Source organism: Scardinius erythrophthalmus (genome assembly GCF_964197995.2).
Source record: "Scardinius erythrophthalmus genome assembly, chromosome: 19".
In the NCBI taxonomy this organism is placed as follows: Eukaryota; Metazoa; Chordata; class Actinopteri; order Cypriniformes; family Leuciscidae; genus Scardinius; species Scardinius erythrophthalmus.
The window spans coordinates 7,135,656-7,154,031 of record NC_138239.1 but is presented as its reverse complement, the minus strand read 5'-3'; the positions used below and the strand labels follow the sequence as shown (position 1 = coordinate 7,154,031).

Here is an 18,376-nt window from a genome sequence, read left to right as displayed (position 1 = left end):
AAAAAAAGCCTAGGATCGACCCATGTCTTTGCCCACAGTTATGAAATAAAGACCTTGAATCCTGCCGCCCGTCATGAGTTCTGAGATGTTCCCTGATGATTCTCCTCCAGTGATTATGTTTCCTCACCTGGTTCATCATGTGTTTCATTTCCTATTATGTTAACTTACAAAACAAAACAACCAGGATTTGAAACAACAAGGACCATCTACATGGCCCTGCTTTGTTTTTTTTAATGGATTTTGATATTACCAAATGTGAAGCTGGGATGCATGTAAGAGTACATCTGGGTAAATATGGAGAGACATTCTTTAAGAAAGCTGAATCAGAGAGAGTGGTGGTATGATGAAAAGAGTTTGTGTCAGATGCCACAGAGAAAGAAGAATATTAGAAGAGAAAAAATAATGCTAATGCAAACATCAAGATGAGACTTTGTTGGCATATCCAAAAAGTTTGTTTTCGTAGTCTGAACTCGCATGAAACCCAATGTTTACAAACCTGATCCGAACCACGTCCATATGTGGTGTGAAATCGGAATCAAATCTGGATTTGAATGGTCAAATTGAATCCTCATTCGTAAAGCACTGTGTATTCAATACCCAAAACTGTCCGAATCTACTTGTTCTTGTCTGAATCTAGTGTTATAGATTTATATAATGTTAGATAATCCGTTATATATAAGGTCCATCATCATATGGCAAAGAGAAATCTCAGCGTCATGTAAATTAGCATCTTTTGAGGCTGGTTGAGGTAAAAGAGAAATGCTGTCTGTAGCACCAGTGTAGACAAACTTAATGTTCTTCTGAAAAGAATGATGACTTTGAGGAACGAATTACAACAGAAAACCAGAAATCATGCTAAACGTTACACAATGACGTGCCTCAAAAGTCGCTTGTGCACAACGCCCCTGAAAACGTTTCCTCTGCAATCTGACTAAAAAAAGTGACATCGGTCTATAACACTATTACTCATCTCCCCATCATGACAATCCCTAATAAAATTGAAGTAATCGTGTAAAGTTTCTCGAGTTGGTGTTCAATGTGGGCTGAGGTACAGAGAAAGAGGTAACAGTAGTCTGGCACATTGAGTGTTGAGGTAAAAGCTGGTAGTTCTGGTCCTTGCCGAGTCTGGGCTCGCCTGGATCCGTAGGTCTAGGCATACATGGTTAGCTGGAGCCACTGGAGAAATTGAAATAGCGGTTTAACATTTTGTAATCAGCTAACCTACAGCTTTAAAAGGAAGGCTTTTGGCGTTTGAAGCGTAGGACTCGGACATGATGTTACACATTAAATCTTAAGATCGCTCACCTCCAGTACATTAAGTCTGATGGTGCCGTCTCCACCTCGATCAAAGGCCTGGAATGCTCCTACAAAGAGAACAGGTTCACTTCAGACAGCACACATGTATGTTGCTTGTGGATGATTATTAGCATCCACAAGCCCCAAATCAATTGTTCCTCAAATTTAAAATGAAATATTTTAACTAAAACGGTACGTATTGTGTTGTTGTGTTGAAGCGGCTCTGTGTGTGTTCCCCATGACTTACTGATGTTTTTACTGGATATTGAACTTAGTCATCTTAGTTTGATAACTTTTAGTGTTTAAAGAAGTTTAATATGAAACATTTTCTGAAAAATGTGGAAATTTTCTTTGTCCTCGCACATTCTTGTTCAACCCTGTTATGCTGAGATTAGTTCCAGTGTTTTAATTCATTCATGACTGCATTGCACTAATCCATTCCCTCATTTTAGGTAAATCGTGGCCATGATTGAACTAAAGTAAACAAGGGGATGAATTAGTACAGCGCGGTGACTATTGAACTAAAACGAGAGAACGAATTCATAAAATGTGGCTTCAAATGAAGTTGTGGGAACACATTTTTAATCCGTGGCCACAATGTTGCTGTAAAAACGTCTTTCTGACATCATATTTAATTGAGACTTTTATTATTATTTCATAGTTTACACTTTAATTGGTCTTACCATGCTCAAAAGTTCAACTCTGTTATCAGTGTTATGAGAGAAAAAGTCAGTGATCAGTCAGCATTTTTTTACAAAAAAGAAATATTGTTCTTGGCACAACCCACAAGAATACTGACTGCAGGAAATGTTATAATTATTATTATAATGTTTTGATATTAGTTTGCTAAGGCTGTAGTTTGCCATTTTGGACTGACTTTCAGTCCCAAGACATCTTGAATATAACAGGGTTGACAAAACACTTTAAAAGAGAAATGTTTTTTGTTGTTTTTAAAGCATGATTTATTACAAGGCGTGTTGAAACTGTATATAATTCCAAACCTACTATGACAAACTTAATATATTGTAGAATCAAAAAGTGTTTACCGTAAAAAGTGACCAGCTTAAATGGCACCACTTCCTGATAAAGACACTGTCCACTATTATTTGTTGTTCTATTTGCCAGTGAAAAGATGTGTTTGCAGTTAATTTAGCAACTTACTGAACATCCCCTCCAGTCGTACAAGACAGCTGACAAAACTGTCAAAGTCCACGTTCATGTTATCATTGGCGTAGCGCATGGTGACGATGTCGTACAGCTGGTTATTCAGACGGAACCCTGAGTGACAAACAAGACACGTGACTGTACAGTGACAAGTCCATTAGTGTTAGTCTAGTCAAATGTTCTTCAACATGAGAACAGATCCACTTACAGTAGAAATGCATGAAAACCTTCTAACCTGCATCATTGATGGCGTTTCTCATCTCATAGCTGCTGATAGTGCCAATATGATCAAAGTCATAGCGCTTAAAGATTCCCTGCAGACAAAATTCATAAAGTCAATATGTGCAGCAATCTTTTTTATACACTCACCGGCCACTTTATTAGGTACACCTTTCTAGTACCGGGTTGGACCCCTTTTGTCTTCAGAACGGCCTTAATTCTTCATGGCACAGATTCAACAAGGTGCTGGAAACATTCCTCAGAGATTTTGGTCCATATTGACATGAGAGCATCACCACAGTTGCTGCAGATTTGTCGGCTGCACATCCATGATGTGAATCTCCCGTTCCTCCACATCCTAAATGTGCTCTATTGGATTGAGTTCTGGTGACTAGAGGCCGTTTGAGTTTAGTGAACTCATTGACGTCGTGGCGTTTAAACAATGCTCAAGTGGCCCAAAATGTGGCAAGAAAACATCCAACACAACATTACAGCAGCACCAGCCTGATCCATTGATACAAGGCAGGATGCATCCATGCTTTCATGTTGTTTACCCCAAATTCTGACCTCATCATCTGTATGGTGCAGCAGAAATTGAGATTCATCAGACCAGGCAACGTTTTTCCAATCTTCTATTGTCTAATTTTGGTGAGCTTGTGTGAATTGTGGCCTCAGTTTCCTGTTCTTATCTGACAGGAGTGTCACCGGTGTGTCTTCTGCTGCTGATGCTCTTCAAGGTTGGACGTGTTGTGTGTTCAGAGATGCTCTTCTGCAGACCTCAGTTGTAGCGAGTGCTTATTTGAGTTACTGTTGCCTTTCTATCAGCTTGATCCAATCTCGAACCATTCTCCTCTGACCTCTGATATCAATAAGACATTTTCACCCACAGAACTGCCGTTCACTGGATATTTTCTCTTTTTCTGATCATTCTCTGTAAACTCTAGAGATGGATATGTGTGAAAATCCCAGTAGATCAGCAGTTTCTGAAATACTCAGACCAGCCCGTCTGGCACCAACAACCATGCCACGTTCAAACTCACTTAAATCACCTTTCTTCCCCATTCTGATGCTCAGATTGAACTTCAGCAGATCGTCTTGACCATTTCTACATGCCTAAATGCATTGAGTTGCTTCCATGTGATTGGCTGATTAGATATATGCATAAATGAGCAGTTGAACAGGTGTATCTAATAAAGTGGACAGTGAGTGTGTGTATGTGGAAAGAATGAGGACAAACCTGCCAGTGTTTGATTTTGTTCCACAAGTGTCTAAACTCTTGTAGGTTAAGTCTTCCTGTTCCATCCATCTGTGCGATAAGGATTAAGAAATTTTGCTTGCAATATTCTACACTATCACCTCTGCTTTAAAACGAAATCTAATGTAATTCTAACAACGAAACTAGTGATTATGCCTAAATTGACAAGTCAATTCAATTCCTAACTTAATGTTACAATGTTAAAATGTAGTATTCTATGCTTTCGTTTATCATTAATAATGAAACATTACACGCATAACAAGGCCGTAACCCTATTAACTGGTGGAAACAACTGACATGAAAAACTGTTTGGTAATGGGTTTACCATTACCAGCATTATGCTAACATAACAATATTTGGTAACAAGTTAGTTTGGGGTCCAATTCTCACTATTAACTAGTTGCTTATTAGCATATTGGCTGTTTATTAGTACTTATAAAGCACATATTAATGCCTCATTCTGCATGAATATATTCTACATCTCTTAATGTAGAATAACTTAACAACCGTACTAACTATAAGCAGTAATTAGGAGTTTATTGACGCAAAAGTCGTAGTTAATAGAGAGAATTGGACCCTAATCTAAAGTGTGACCCAATATTTTAGCTTGATAGCACCATCAAAACAGACATGCAATCTTGATACAAAGGATACATCCATGAGGGCGATCATGCTTCTACAGTTCTCTCGACTGAAGCCCTCAGTGTGTATGTCTTTGTCTGTAAATAGCAGATAGTTTCTTGAAGACAGTATACAGAAAAAACATAACCCAGAAACAATCATTCAAAGATACGTACATTTAGACACCACCTTGTTCAAGACATCTTTGAGTTCACTGGCTGAGATCTCCATTTGCTGTAAGACATAAGAATAAACAGAAAGCCAGGTGTGGTGTTTATTACGGCCAAGTAAAACAGTAATGATATTGCAATTACCATTGTTACCACTGGCATGGCCAATTACCAGTCCCACCCCACCTCCATACTCACACTCCCCCCAGCGCTCAGTGGCTCCCCAGTACTCACGTCCCCCGCGATCTCCTGGAAAATGGACAGGAACTGCTGGTCCTCCTCACTCTCTTCCCCAGTTGAAGCTGGAGCCGGCTGATCAGACATGGTAGTTGTAAATTACACGTTAGAACTGAATTTATTCTCTCATTTTCATTGTGTGAATAGCTAAAGAATCTGATCACTTTTAGATAATAAAAATTTTTACGCCTCTACAGGGCTGTTCACACCAAGAATGATTACTATAAAAATAACTATATTAGCGACCACCAACGGATGATATTGTTCTGTTTATTATAAGTATGCACTGCAGTTCTGATTGGCTGTCAGTGTTTTTATTATTCATCAGCTGGAAAGAAAAACACTATCGATTTCTGTCATTATCGTAGTTAACGACACATTGTGGCGTGGACTCTACTGTTCTTTTACATTTATAATGATTTTTAAAAGTATATCTTTAGCATTATCGTTATACTTAGTGTCCTTGGTGTGAACGGGCCGCCCTTCAAAATAACAGTCACATAAAATATTGAGAAATAAGAATATGAACTGAAACCTTTGAAATATTTATATTTATTTAAAATGCTTGCATGTGTGAAATCCCCTAGCCAACGTGTTGCAACATAACATAGTGTTTTTTATTGTGTTACGTTAATTTATAGTTGCAGTAATGTTCTGGGTTGTTGTAAGAGAATAGCTAGGTGATTGAAAGAGTCCATCCCGAGTCTGGGGATCCCGAGATTTTTTTTTTAAATTAATTTCTTTTTTTGAAAAAATGTGCAATTCTTTAACATATTCTTAAGAAGTTCTGAAATATTTTAAGAATTTAAGAACAATATGACAAGCTTTGGTGTTATCTCGTATGGCAGTTCTTGCCGAAGATCCGTTTTTGTAGAATTGTTATTGAATTTCGATTTCAGCTAAATGTCACGTAACGCATAATCATGATCAAAAGTGTCACTTAAGAGTATATGTATGATATGTAACTAATGTTATATTGCAATGCTTAAAGGTGCGGTGAGCGATTTCTGAGAAACACTGTTGATATTTGAAATCAACTCAAGCAAACAGACCCCTCTCTTTATTGCTCCACCCCCAAAATGCACTAACATGCAATGTAAGATTGGATCTCACTTTATAATAGCTGAGGCAAAGCAAAATAATGCTTTGCGAAAAATAAAGCGAAGATGATGAACGAACGACAAGGAAGAACAAAAAATTAACCTACAGTTGACAAGAGTACATACAAGCAAGAGTTGGTTGTTAGTCCCCAGCAGCTCCAAACAAACAATGACACTCAAAACTGTCCTATAGCTAACATTACAACAACAGCATATCTTCTGTGAAACACAACAAAACCAATGTAACTCACGTATGGAGCAGAAACAACACAACCTCGGCGTCCGTTTTCAGGGCTTCCCGCTTTGGTCTCTCCAGCACTGGAAAGCTTTTCTAATAGTAGCGCCAGTCCTAAAACCCTGATCCCTGATCAAAACCCTTCTTTTTCCAGTGATATTCCTCTGACCTTTTGTCTTTTGTAATGTCTCTCAGCCGTCACTTTCAACAGTCTTTCTTCAAATCTTTCTCACTCTCTCCTCCCCCATTATGAGTGGACACACCCCCTGCTGCTGATTGGCTACAAGTGTGTTGTGCTGCTCGGTCCGATCCGCTTTCAACAGTGTTTATCAGAAATCGCTTACCAGTTACCGCACATTTAAAATTCGAAACAACCCAATAAATTAATTAAATATCTCCCTTTTGGACAATTTGGAGTTTATCCTAACTTTGAGATGTTTCTTATGATGATTTTTAGGAAAGAAAAAAGTTAAGAATTTTTTGGGAATACAAAATATTAGTGAGAAAATAAGAAAATATCAGTTAAGAACTTCATTCTTAAGAATGTCTTGTCTCTAGATGTCAAGTCTCTCCTTCTAGATCAGTCTATGGGATTTTATCCATTTTTCATTATAAGTTGTCGTAATATCTGCCTTCAATACTTGCAGCCGAAGTCCAGGACTTATGTTTAGCGGTTTGGTACTATTTGAAATAAGGGAATGTCTTAGCTGAACTCAGAATTCAATCATTTCTAAAATATCAAGAACTTACCACTGGATGATCAGCTTCAATCCTGTTCTCTATCTCCCTGAGAAGAAACCAACAAACATTTGTCACCATAGTAGACAGCACGAGACATCATAGATCTTTTGGGGAGCCTTTGTTTTTTCCATATAGTATGTCTTTCCTGTCTTTTGAGCCCCTTTTGATAAATAGCCAAATGAGCACTTTTCTCTGGATACATCAGCCATATAAACATATGTGCCTTGTTATCCTTAAATCAATGATTAGGAGTTACTCATACTTACCATGTGTAAATAATCTTTAAAGTATGATTACCTTAAAATATTATTAATGATAAACGTTAATTCTCTGCATGTTTAATTCTTTTTTTTAAAGTTTGATTAACGGTTACAGTGATTATCACTGGGCCAGTGATTAATTTACATTAATCCACAGCAAGAAACTGTAAATCATGACATGATCCTTATTAAAATACTGTGAATCCTTGTCATCAGGGCTTGACCTGCAGCATCATCAGTATTCCTTGGAGACCTTCATCAGTCCTTTGTGTATCCATGTCTTCCTTGTAGCTGAAGTTTAATTGTGCGGCAAGACTGGGTCAGAACTGAAAGGGAATGTTTACCGGAGGGTCCCAAAATGTGCTGTTGCTTGTCCTAAAAAAGATTCCATTACAGCCTCGAACTGGGGCCGATTTCTTCCAGCTCTACAAATCAAATTGTCATTAAATTTTTGTCCTTGTGGTTTTCTCCACCCTCTTTCCCAATTGTTTCCCATCCCTTCTGTAAAGTTAACTACTATGAAACTACCTTGGTGTTTTTGTGATAATATAACCATGACCCTATTACTACAACACCATAGTCTTTGTACATAAAATATATTTTGGTGAGGATTTAAAGCGCCCTTTTGCACCCACTGACATGAGTATTAACTTCTGTAACAGCTGCTTTCCAGCCAGATGTTTCAGAAGTTCTTCACCTATGACACAATTTAACGTAACAGAGTACTTACAAACAACTACAAAAAAAGCAAACATCAGAAAAATTAGGATGTCAGATCAGCGTTACAGAGTTCATTTTTACGGAGCCCCATACATGACATAAAGAAAAATATAAATAACGTGGAGCTAATTAATTGCCAAAAATATTTAACTAAATTAATTGTTGCCATAATTTAAAGGTACAATATGTGTTATTTTTATTTTTATTAACTACATTTAAATGAGTCAATAGATCATCAATCCCTCTTCAAAAACTTTCTTATAAGTGTGATGGGTGATTTTCGCTTGAAATTGCTTACATAAGTCACTCGCCTGTGCATGTCTCATCATACTCCGGCTACTTTGACGCGTGTATGGTGTGTGAGTGGAAGAGGCTAGTTGTTGTCACGAGTGAGAAAGGTTGACATGGAGCCGCTAAATCACAAACCACTGGAGAATCACCCGTTTAAAATAACAGAACAGAGGAGAGTCTGCCGGCAAAAAGAGATTGTGACAGAGCTCGTAATAAAACAAGAATCAACATTAACTTGGCTTTTTAGGGATGGCAAGAACTGAGGGATTTGAAATGTTGTAAAAGTGATGTAGCGATGCCATTTTTTATTACTCAACAGGTGAGTAAGGTATTTTATTGAACTGATAAATTGCCATATGTAGCTCTCTAACAGAGTTGATTGTAAAGCATTATCTATTGTGAAGGGTCATTTCATTATGGCTGTTATAGTGCTGTGCTAGAATTAATTTTCAAGGAAATATTGTGTCTATTAATGGTTAGAGCTACAGTAATACCGTCAGCTGAACTGGTTATGTCTTTGAAGCCTAGTAGTGAATGTTTTATGAGCAGAGCCGAAGCACAACCGAAACATGTTCTTCTGCAAAATGTATGCAGTTTTGTTTTTTAACCGCTAGAGGGCCAAAAGTTGCATAGTGTACCTTTTACTCATTTAAAACAAGGCAATTAATTAATACAACATAGGAACGAATTAAGTCATGTGTGGAAACTTTTCATTAGTGCTGACAATCTATTTTCCCCCTCTCATGTCATGTGCGGAGCTCCGGAATTTTTTCCTCATAATACAAAAGTAATTTTCTTAGGGGCCATTCACAACAAATGAGTTTTTGTCTTTAAAAATGCGAGACACAGGGCAGTGAAAAAAAAAAAAAAAACGCAAAATGTGTTTCTCTAAGAGCCGCATTTCTAAAACGGTTCATGCGTACAATGCTGTAAAAGACACCAGACGGCAGCGCAAATTGTCAAAAAATCGTCCGTCTAGCACGTTTACATAAAAAACAATAATAAAGCTGCACAACGCTATTTGTGTGCCAGCATTTTTATTTTTCGAGTAAAAATGTTTATACATTTAAGAACCAAAAAATATTAAACATTTGTTTTCCGAGAATTTTTGTATTATTATTTAATTTAATTTAATTTAATTCAATTTATTTATCCTGTTTATGGATGTTCCGATTTATTTTCTGACAAAAATACTTAAGAAAATTATTTTTTTGCTTTGTGAGGATAAATTTACTCAGACATCATTGTATGATAATATATATAAAAAAAAAAACACCAGCCCTCTCATCCCTTCTGCTCTCACTCACTCAGAGGTATTTCTCCTTTCAGAGAAGACGCGGAGGATGAACTCGCCTTCCTGGTGGGGCTCGTATGTGGAGGGAACGATGACGTACTCCCCTGGACTCAGACGGAAGCGCTGGGTCACCTCTCGCAGGTTAATGTACGCCCTGGAGCGGGCCTTAGAGGAGTTAGACGTGAAGAACTCCTTCTGCATGTGCTGCTTGTTTCCGTGCATCTGACAGACAGAGAAACACAAAAGCAGAAAAAACGGGAATTTGATCAGACACAATCACAAAGTTTAAAATATTCCATCTATAAAACAACACTAGTTTTAAAAGAGCAAAGAAACTGCATGAACATGAGCATGATATACACAAGCCTTGGGTCCAAACATTGGATCTTCACATTTTCATACCTCCTTTGGCACCTATGGGCAAATAGAAAGAGTTAAAAGAGTGTTGGATTCATCTTTATCACTATTTGCATGCTTTTGTATCATTTTAGTGATTATCTCTCTGAAGATTAAATATAGTAGCACTGATACCTCATAGATGGAAAATCCAATAGTGAAGAGATTTGCACCCAACTTGCGTTCTCTACGTCTGTTTTTCTGCATTAGAGCAACAACAAAAGTGCACGCTACTTCATCATCCTCTGGGTCGTCATCTTCCTCCAGAAGACGCAGACGGTATTGTGGATTTGTCCAGAATGTGTCTATAGGAAACCGCACAAATAATATGAATGTTTACTTCGTTGAAGCCAATATTGTTTTTTTGCACAACATTATTTTTGTTTTTTTTATATTTTGACCTGTGAAGCACTTTGTGATGCATTTTATGTATGAAAGATACTATACAAAATAAATGGAACATTTATATCATAATCAAAATGTTAATACTTTTTTGTTGTTGTTTTAAAATCATATCTAAAGCTTTTTAAGAACTTTTTTTAGAGACTCGCACAAATAAAATGAATACAGTTCAAATAATAAAAATTTTGATTACAAAAACAAGTTTTATAAAATTATTAACATTTATTACATTATACAGAGGTAATATGAAAAGAAAATGCAATCAAAACTGTCCTCGCCAAATGGTATGATATAAACACCATAAAGTAAACCGCAACCAATCAGCTGCGCTATGTATATGACGATGCGATCCCTACCAAATTGAGTTAAGGACCTATCAGCCTGCGCCATCTAGAGTTTCATGACAGAACTTGGTATTTAATTAAATCATAGCCTTTTGAAATTTAATTATCACATTAAGTCATATCATGATCTGTACCTAAATTTAAGAACTTAGATATTATATTGACTTTTTATGTCCTGAAACTTGATAAAACTAAACTTTTTAAGGACTCATGGGGACCCTGTTTTTTTCTTCTTTTTTTCTTTCTTCTTTTTTTTCGGTTTATTAAAATCACGCCCACCTGGATAATTCCTGCATCCTCCAGCAGAGCAGCCTCTTATCCAGCGTCCCTCATTAACAGACACCGTCCACTTATGTAGCTTATCATCCTCCAGAGCATCAGGGGTCAGGTTGCAAATCTCAATTTTAGTGTAATTTTTCTTAAAATCATCAAATGACATCCTATGGGTTGACGACAATAATGTGAATGATTATCTTTGTGAATAAAGATATGGACTTATTTTCATGGTCATGGAGCTTTGGAGCCTCTTCTGGTCTTGGTCGGGACTCATCCACAACTCTATATCAGTCTCATAATTCATTATGTTGATTTTTTTAACTCACCAGAATTCTCCATCTTCAGCATTCTGATGCTGGAGTTTCTCTTTTTCAGTTTTAGAGATGGTTTCCCACTCTTTTGAACTGCAGAAAAAAAATGAACAATTGTAATAGTTGTATAGTAATATATATATATATATATATATATATATATATATATATATATATATATATATATATTAAAGCCTGTAAAGCCTGTAAAATTAAATGATAGTCAGAAAAATCAAATCTTTCAAGTGGAACTGTTCATCAACTTTAGACAAAATATTTTATTTTATATATATATACAGTATATGCTTTTTAAGTATCATATTTCATGCATTAGGCTTTTATGGCTCATATAGTATGATATAGTGAGAATAAGGAGCTCTTCAGTTTTTTAAAAACTAAGCAAAAATATGCACTTTGGTGCAGTTGCTGATAATTTTATGGACTAAAAGTAAGATAAAATTCTGATAGCTTGCAAATCAATAAGATCTTTTTAACAGTAGGCTATAGATGACTACTTACATAAAATGCACACACACACACAAACACACACACACACACACACACACACATATATATTAGTCTATATCTCCCAATAATATGTCTTATTAAGATGATATTTGTACAGAGGTGTACATATAAACGTTCCTCAAAAGTCTGATGTATCATATGTGATACATTTTAACATGATTTTTCAAAAAAATGAATGTATGGATAATCAAGTAGACATACTGTAAGTAACGCCAATCCAGTAAGTGTTCATCTTGAAATATTAACAATATTAAAGTTATTCTTACATTTACTTTATAAAAATCTGTAAAGATTTCACAGCAAAAAGACATTGTATGAAAAGACATGCATAATACGAATGTATTACGACCAGAATGATACTAAAAGGCCTATTAATTGCTATAAAAGTATAAACTATCAGTCAGACGACAGAAAACATGTAGGATATTGTGTACAACTGTATATTCAGCAAAAGTTTTATCATGTTAGCGGCCTTCGAAATTCGTCTTTCAAATATGATATAAAAGGCTTTTTAGGGCTAAACCGGTCTAAATTCAGGTACAAGCAGATACTCACTTATCGCTCCAAGGTCCGTTCCATTCTACCTGACCCCAGGGGTTGCGCAGACGCACCAGACGCACTTTAGACTCCTTCTGCTGGGACTGTTTACACTGCATAATATCACAATTATCATCAGAAGCTATCAGAGTTAAGTTAGAAACAAGAAATACAAAATAATAGAATGTTTACCTCCTCTACAGCGGTAACGGAGTAGGCATGACCCTTCACAAGACCCGTAGTGGTACGAGTTTCAAAGCGCGCTGGAACCAGGGACTGTGGGTAAAAATGTAATTGCTTCATGGTAGGATACTAGAATTTGGACCAAAAGTTATCATTGTTTTTATAAAAAATATTTACTATCAAGAGTGTTGTAAAAAGGCCGTATTATGCCCTTTTACAAAGTCTTGTTTTTGGGGGCTACTAGAATAGATTTTAATGCTTGAATGTTTTAAAAACACATATTGGACATTGTTGTAGCACCTCACTTCCCAGTCTGTCAGTAACGCTCTGTTTAGTTCCTGTCTCTATGAAGCTCCTCCTTCTTGAAAGCACAATGTGCTCTGATTGGTCAGCTGGAGCAGTGTGTTGTGATTGGTCAACCACTTCCAGTGTGTTTCGGAAATATCATACCCCTTACCATAGGACTGGGCGATATGGCAAAACAAAAATCTAGATTTTTTTTTTTCAAAGCGATTGACCAATTCACTATTTCGACATTTTTTTTTTTACTTTTTCAGTGTTTAACTAGTCAACTACAATATGATTCAAGTAAAATTCTCTTTATTAACCATCTGGTTAAAAACGTTCTATTCCACACCTGAAGTGATCAACATGGTGATCTGATTGGTCGACTGAACCAGTGTGTTGTGATTGGTCAACCGCTTCCAGGGCATTTCAGAAATGTCACGCCCTTACATTCCCGTGGTATTTATTATTTAAATGATTTAAATGAGGGATCTTGTAACGTGTTTTTTCCAGGAAGAAATCTCATGACTACAATCGAGGCGTTTCGAGGCGTTTCGGGGAGTTCAGATTCAGTGCTTACTGATAGAGAATAACTCAATTTGGAATGACTTTGTGCTTTGTAACTTTGCAGATTTGTAGCCCAAATAGCAACATTACACACTAAAGAAAGTTGAAAATGTCTTCTGTTTGACTCACATCAATGGAGCAGCCCATGAGAGAGCCTCTCGCCAGAGCTTTCTTCATGATCTTATACAGCTCTTTAGGAGCCTCCTTCATCTCATAGAATTCAGTCACTCCACCGGTGAAGTCTTCCATTCCCTCGGCAGTGTTTCCACCCTTAAGAGCCTCATAGGAGCCATGAAGTCTGAACAGAAATACAAATAAATTACATTAAGAGAGCAGGTGCTGTGTGCACAAATGATAAAATGAATTGCTTCTGTACTTCAGTTACTGTATAGTTTCATTTGATACAATTCATTAGCTCAAAAAAGAAGTGCTACAACAGTTCTGATCGTGAAAGGTAATGTTACATTTAAGATTAGGGTCATTCTTAGGAAATTGTGCCATTTGTGTGTATATGTGTCCCCATCACTGATATCATTAGAGTGTTACTAGAGTATTAGTAGACTGGTAGGGTTAGAATAAGTTGACATGTAGTTGTACTTATGGACCATCACAATAAAGACTTATATTAAGCAGACAGTCTACTTATACTCTAATGAGAGTTAGTTGACATGTAGTTGCAAAGTTACTTATATTGTAGTCAACAGAATGTTCAAAAAGGGACCATCAAAATAAAGTGTTACCCATGTTTGTTTTACAGCTGAACATCATCCAGTCTGCATGTCATCATTTATCACCATTTTGTGAATGCAATATTTGATTTAATTCGTGTATGAATATGAATCTGAAATGGATTTATTTATGTAAATTTATTGAATAAAACATGCATTTAGTGATACAGACTTTTATTCACAAAAATAAGAGATATAAACTAAGAATTCTGGGCGATCCACGTTCACACGGATCTGCGAAAAAGACTAAATATGCTGTATTATTCATGCCAGACCAGTAGTTGGCGATGTCACTTTGTAAAGAAACAGTACGCACATATAGAATGAACACGTAATATGCATGTGCATGACGTCACTGTTTTCAAAAATTCACGTTTTGGTAGACGATAACAGTATTGGTTTCAAAGACTTGCACTTGAAAGTTTTCGTTTTCAAGCCCCCGAAACGCTGTGAACGAATTTTTAGTTGAAAACGGTGTTGTGTAAATGCCCAATATGAAAAAATTCTGAATTCCGAGATATAAACAAAAAAATAAAGTCAAAATTGTGAGATAAAAAGTCACAATTACCTTTCTTTTTTTAATATTCTGTGATATTTTAATATTCTGTGATATATTTATTCCTGTGTCTACAGGCTTCCATAGTCTAGTGCGCATATTTACATATTAAGGGGCATATTCCATTCCACTGCTCTACTTTTCCATTGTTTTTCCATGTAAACACGCTCTAGACGGACATCTTTAACCACTGCGCTCGTGTCTTTTGCAGTGTGTTCTGTCTGAACGGCCATTAGTGGCCTTAGTCATTTTTGCCCTGACCTTCAACCCTGTAACATTCAACCCCCCCAAAAAATGTTTATAACAGGGTTGACACAAAAATACTACAAAGATTTACTTTGCAACCTCTAATCGTAGAGTATATTTAGGATTGGGGGTATGGACAATATGATACCTTAAATTGGCCTATGTATTTATATATGTCACATCCATAAAAAGATGTTCCAGCTTTTAAATATCAAGACTGACCAACTCCAAAACAAAAGATGTAAATGTCAAGCACTCGATTCTTACTTAGCATAAGCTTTTTCCAAAAGAGCACTCCAGAATTCATTCCTTTCAGCGGACTTGGTGAACACCAGCTGGTTGTTGAAGGTGGGAATGCGGTCATCAACAACAACGTCCACCCAGTCACCATAACGCCAGAACTGAGTAGGAAAACAGACAGAGGAAGACACGGAAATCAGGCGTAATGAAGATATGACGTCAAAAGCTATTTTGCTCAAAAGACACTGACCTGGAAATGGAAAATTCCAGCATAGCTTTCAGAGAAGCTCTGCTCTTGAGGTATAACACGATACAGCAGCTTGTCGTTCAGAGTCAGACATGCAATGGCAGCAAGCAACCAGCAGTCTCCTAAAATACACAAGAAATAACATTTCACAAAAACATTTTATATACTGTACATATAGACCTATTTGCAGCAAAACAGGGGCCTACACTGCTGATCTCAGCATTTCCAGATTGTCCAGGGGAACATGCCAGGTTGGTAATCTACTCTATGAATTAGCAACCTTTGTGTCTTTGGGCTCTTTTATTGCCCATATGGGGTCACAACAATAGGAAGCGCTGCTAGTTGGATTCCCTTCCAACAGAGTAAACACAATATGGAGGGGTCCCTGCTGGACTGCTGGCCTGTATATGGGGGCCAGAGAGAGGTACTCGTTGCCCTAAAGCTGCAATTACACTCTAAACACACTCTCCAAATATCAGGGTAAACAGTCTGTGACATTATTGTGTTAATGTGTTAAAGTGTTCATCTTACCCAGGTCTCCCTGGCAGATATCTGTCCTGCTAGCGCCTCCGACAATGAACTGTGGGTTTTCACATATCTCCTGCAGAACAAATGCCATCAAAGTGTTTGATTGTAACTCAGATTTTACACATACGGTAGAGTTTGAGAGATGCAAAGACTGATATGATCAATCTCTGATGTTTCGGATGAAGGGATGAATAGATGGATGGAGAGACTAATTGTCACAAGGTTTTAAGCTAGAAGTGTTGAAGCCTGTTTCCACCTCAGAGTAATAGAGTAATGTGTATTTCTTTGTGAAATTAATTACTTGTAATTGTGTTCATAATTGCTCTCTTTTCTTGCAATTGTGACTTCATCTTTCACTTGTAATTGTGACTATATCGCACTATGTGACCATTTCTCGTAATTGCAGATTTATATCTCACATTTTGATCTTGCTTCTTGCAAGGGTGATTTTATAACTCACAATGTAAGTATTTCTCACTATGTGATTTTGTATCTCACAAATTAACTTATTTTTTATATTATAGTGTGAGTATTTCAAATAATTGCGACTTAATATCTCACAATGTGACTTTAGTTCTCATAATTCTGACTTTAGTTTTCACAACTGTGACTTTCTCAGAGTGACTTTATTTCTCACAATTGCAACTGTATGTCAAACAGTGTGACTATTCTTCACAATTGTGACTATATATCATAATGTGATTTTAAACTTTATCTCACAATTATGCGTTTCTTTTTTTCAATTTATTAAAACAGGATTTTCCGTAGAATTATCATGATATGGGTATTTTTTATTAATCTCTGGTAGGTAATCCTGTTAATCTCAGGGGTAATCATTGACTGTCAAGTGAAATTTACTTGTAATTAAAAAACAATCAAAATGAAAAATGAAAAACCTTTTTTTTTTTTTTACCTCCATGTCATTTGACCATTAACCAACATCATGTGTTGTTCAATAACTGAAATATTAGCTCATAATCTCAGGGGGTTCTTGAAGTAAAGTTTAGATCAATGAGGTTCAGATGACACAAATGTTTAGGAATACTTGGCATAACAATGGTTTGAAATGTTAATGTTAATTTGTACATTTAATGAATTACTTTGTGCTTCATAATGAAATACCCCTTATTTTAAATGCTAAATGCACTGTGATAACTGACTCCACATAGTAGGAAAACTATCCTTGCTGTTGAGCCATCTAGTCACAAGAGGTCAAAGCATGTTCAACGAAGTGCATTTTTTTATCGTGAACAATCAGAGAATTTGCTAAATAGCTTTTTATAGCAACGACTGTTTCTATACACATGAAGAACAGTGACAACTAGCCCCAGTTTTCCCAACATGCCCCTTGCAACAATATTTTTAAGGTTCTTACTCCATCAGAGGCAGTTCTTGACCCATTTTGCCATCTGAGCATTATCATTTCCCGTGAATGTGTGTATGTATAAGCAAATAAATCTATTTTTAAGGAAGTCCAGTTAGTTGTGCCATCCCATGAGCCATTTCGACATCCCACCCACACTGTCAGTCCCAGTCCACTTGAACCCACACAGGCCTTCTGCCTCCTACCTTGGGACGCTTCCAGAGGATGTTCTTCACTTTGTTGGACTTGTGGCCCAGCTCTTTATAGCCAAGGGAGTCCACAGTGGCAGGGAAGGTTTCATCCTCAAAAAGGGTCTTTTTCTGGAGATACTCCTGCTTGAGGAGGCTGTAGTCCTGGCCGCTGAAACGGAGAGGTTTGCTCAAGGACCCTTCGCCATCCCTTCTCTCTCTCTCCCGGATTAACCGGTCGCAAAAGAACCCAGACGGTGTATAGGGCATCGTGTCTCACTAGGACAGTGTTTTTTTTAGGGATTGGAAACACTGGCTTTTGCCACCACAACTTAAGTCTTACAAGCCAAAAATCCCTGGCATAAATTCAAACAGCTGACGTCTGATTGGCTCTCCTGCTAAATGACGCGCCTTTCATGCGGTCAGGGAGTAGAAACCAGGGTTAGAAGAAAAAAAACAACGCGTGAACACACTCCTTTTACGTGCACAAACACATACACACAAACACTCCTGCATACATACACATGCATACACAAAATGCTACAGTCTTCTCTTTGGGCTGCTCCCATTGGCTGATGAACAATGAGCATTGGGCGACGGTTGCGCTCTCGTGCCGCCATTGTAGGGCGACACAAAGGAAAGCGGTCCTGCAAAGAGAGGCCAGTGAGATGGCCTGCCTCAGCAGAAGGCATTCACAGCCTTTAAACCTGTTCTCAATAGAGTTCAGCATTAAGCACTCTCAGCATAACCACAGGCTTGACCTAACTTCACAAAACTCTCTATATTTATATCACTCTATCAACGCTTCATTTGCGTGGATAATTATCGGCCATCTACTGTAACCAAAA

The 18,376-nt window shown here is 37.1% G+C and overlaps 1 protein-coding gene across 1 annotated transcript; it reads right to left on the bottom strand.

Moving 5' to 3' along the window:
* Nucleotides 1–365: 365 nt before the first annotated feature.
* capn3a (calpain 3a, (p94)) lies at nucleotides 366–18,305 on the bottom strand. Its single transcript, XM_081347389.1, has 21 exons — nucleotides 17,547–18,305; nucleotides 15,981–16,050; nucleotides 15,453–15,571; nucleotides 15,230–15,363; nucleotides 13,562–13,730; nucleotides 12,590–12,673; nucleotides 12,416–12,510; nucleotides 11,348–11,425; nucleotides 11,025–11,185; nucleotides 10,135–10,304; nucleotides 10,006–10,017; nucleotides 9,617–9,825; nucleotides 7,048–7,084; nucleotides 4,960–5,037; nucleotides 4,732–4,789; nucleotides 4,589–4,653; nucleotides 3,917–3,985; nucleotides 2,696–2,774; nucleotides 2,458–2,574; nucleotides 1,306–1,364; nucleotides 366–1,176 (listed from the first exon to the last, which is right to left on the bottom strand). Exons 1-21 carry the CDS (start codon nucleotides 17,796–17,798, stop codon nucleotides 1,150–1,152), a joined length of 2,142 nt encoding a protein of 713 aa, XP_081203515.1. The 5' UTR covers nucleotides 17,799–18,305; the 3' UTR covers nucleotides 366–1,149.
* Nucleotides 18,306–18,376: the final 71 nt, after the last annotated feature.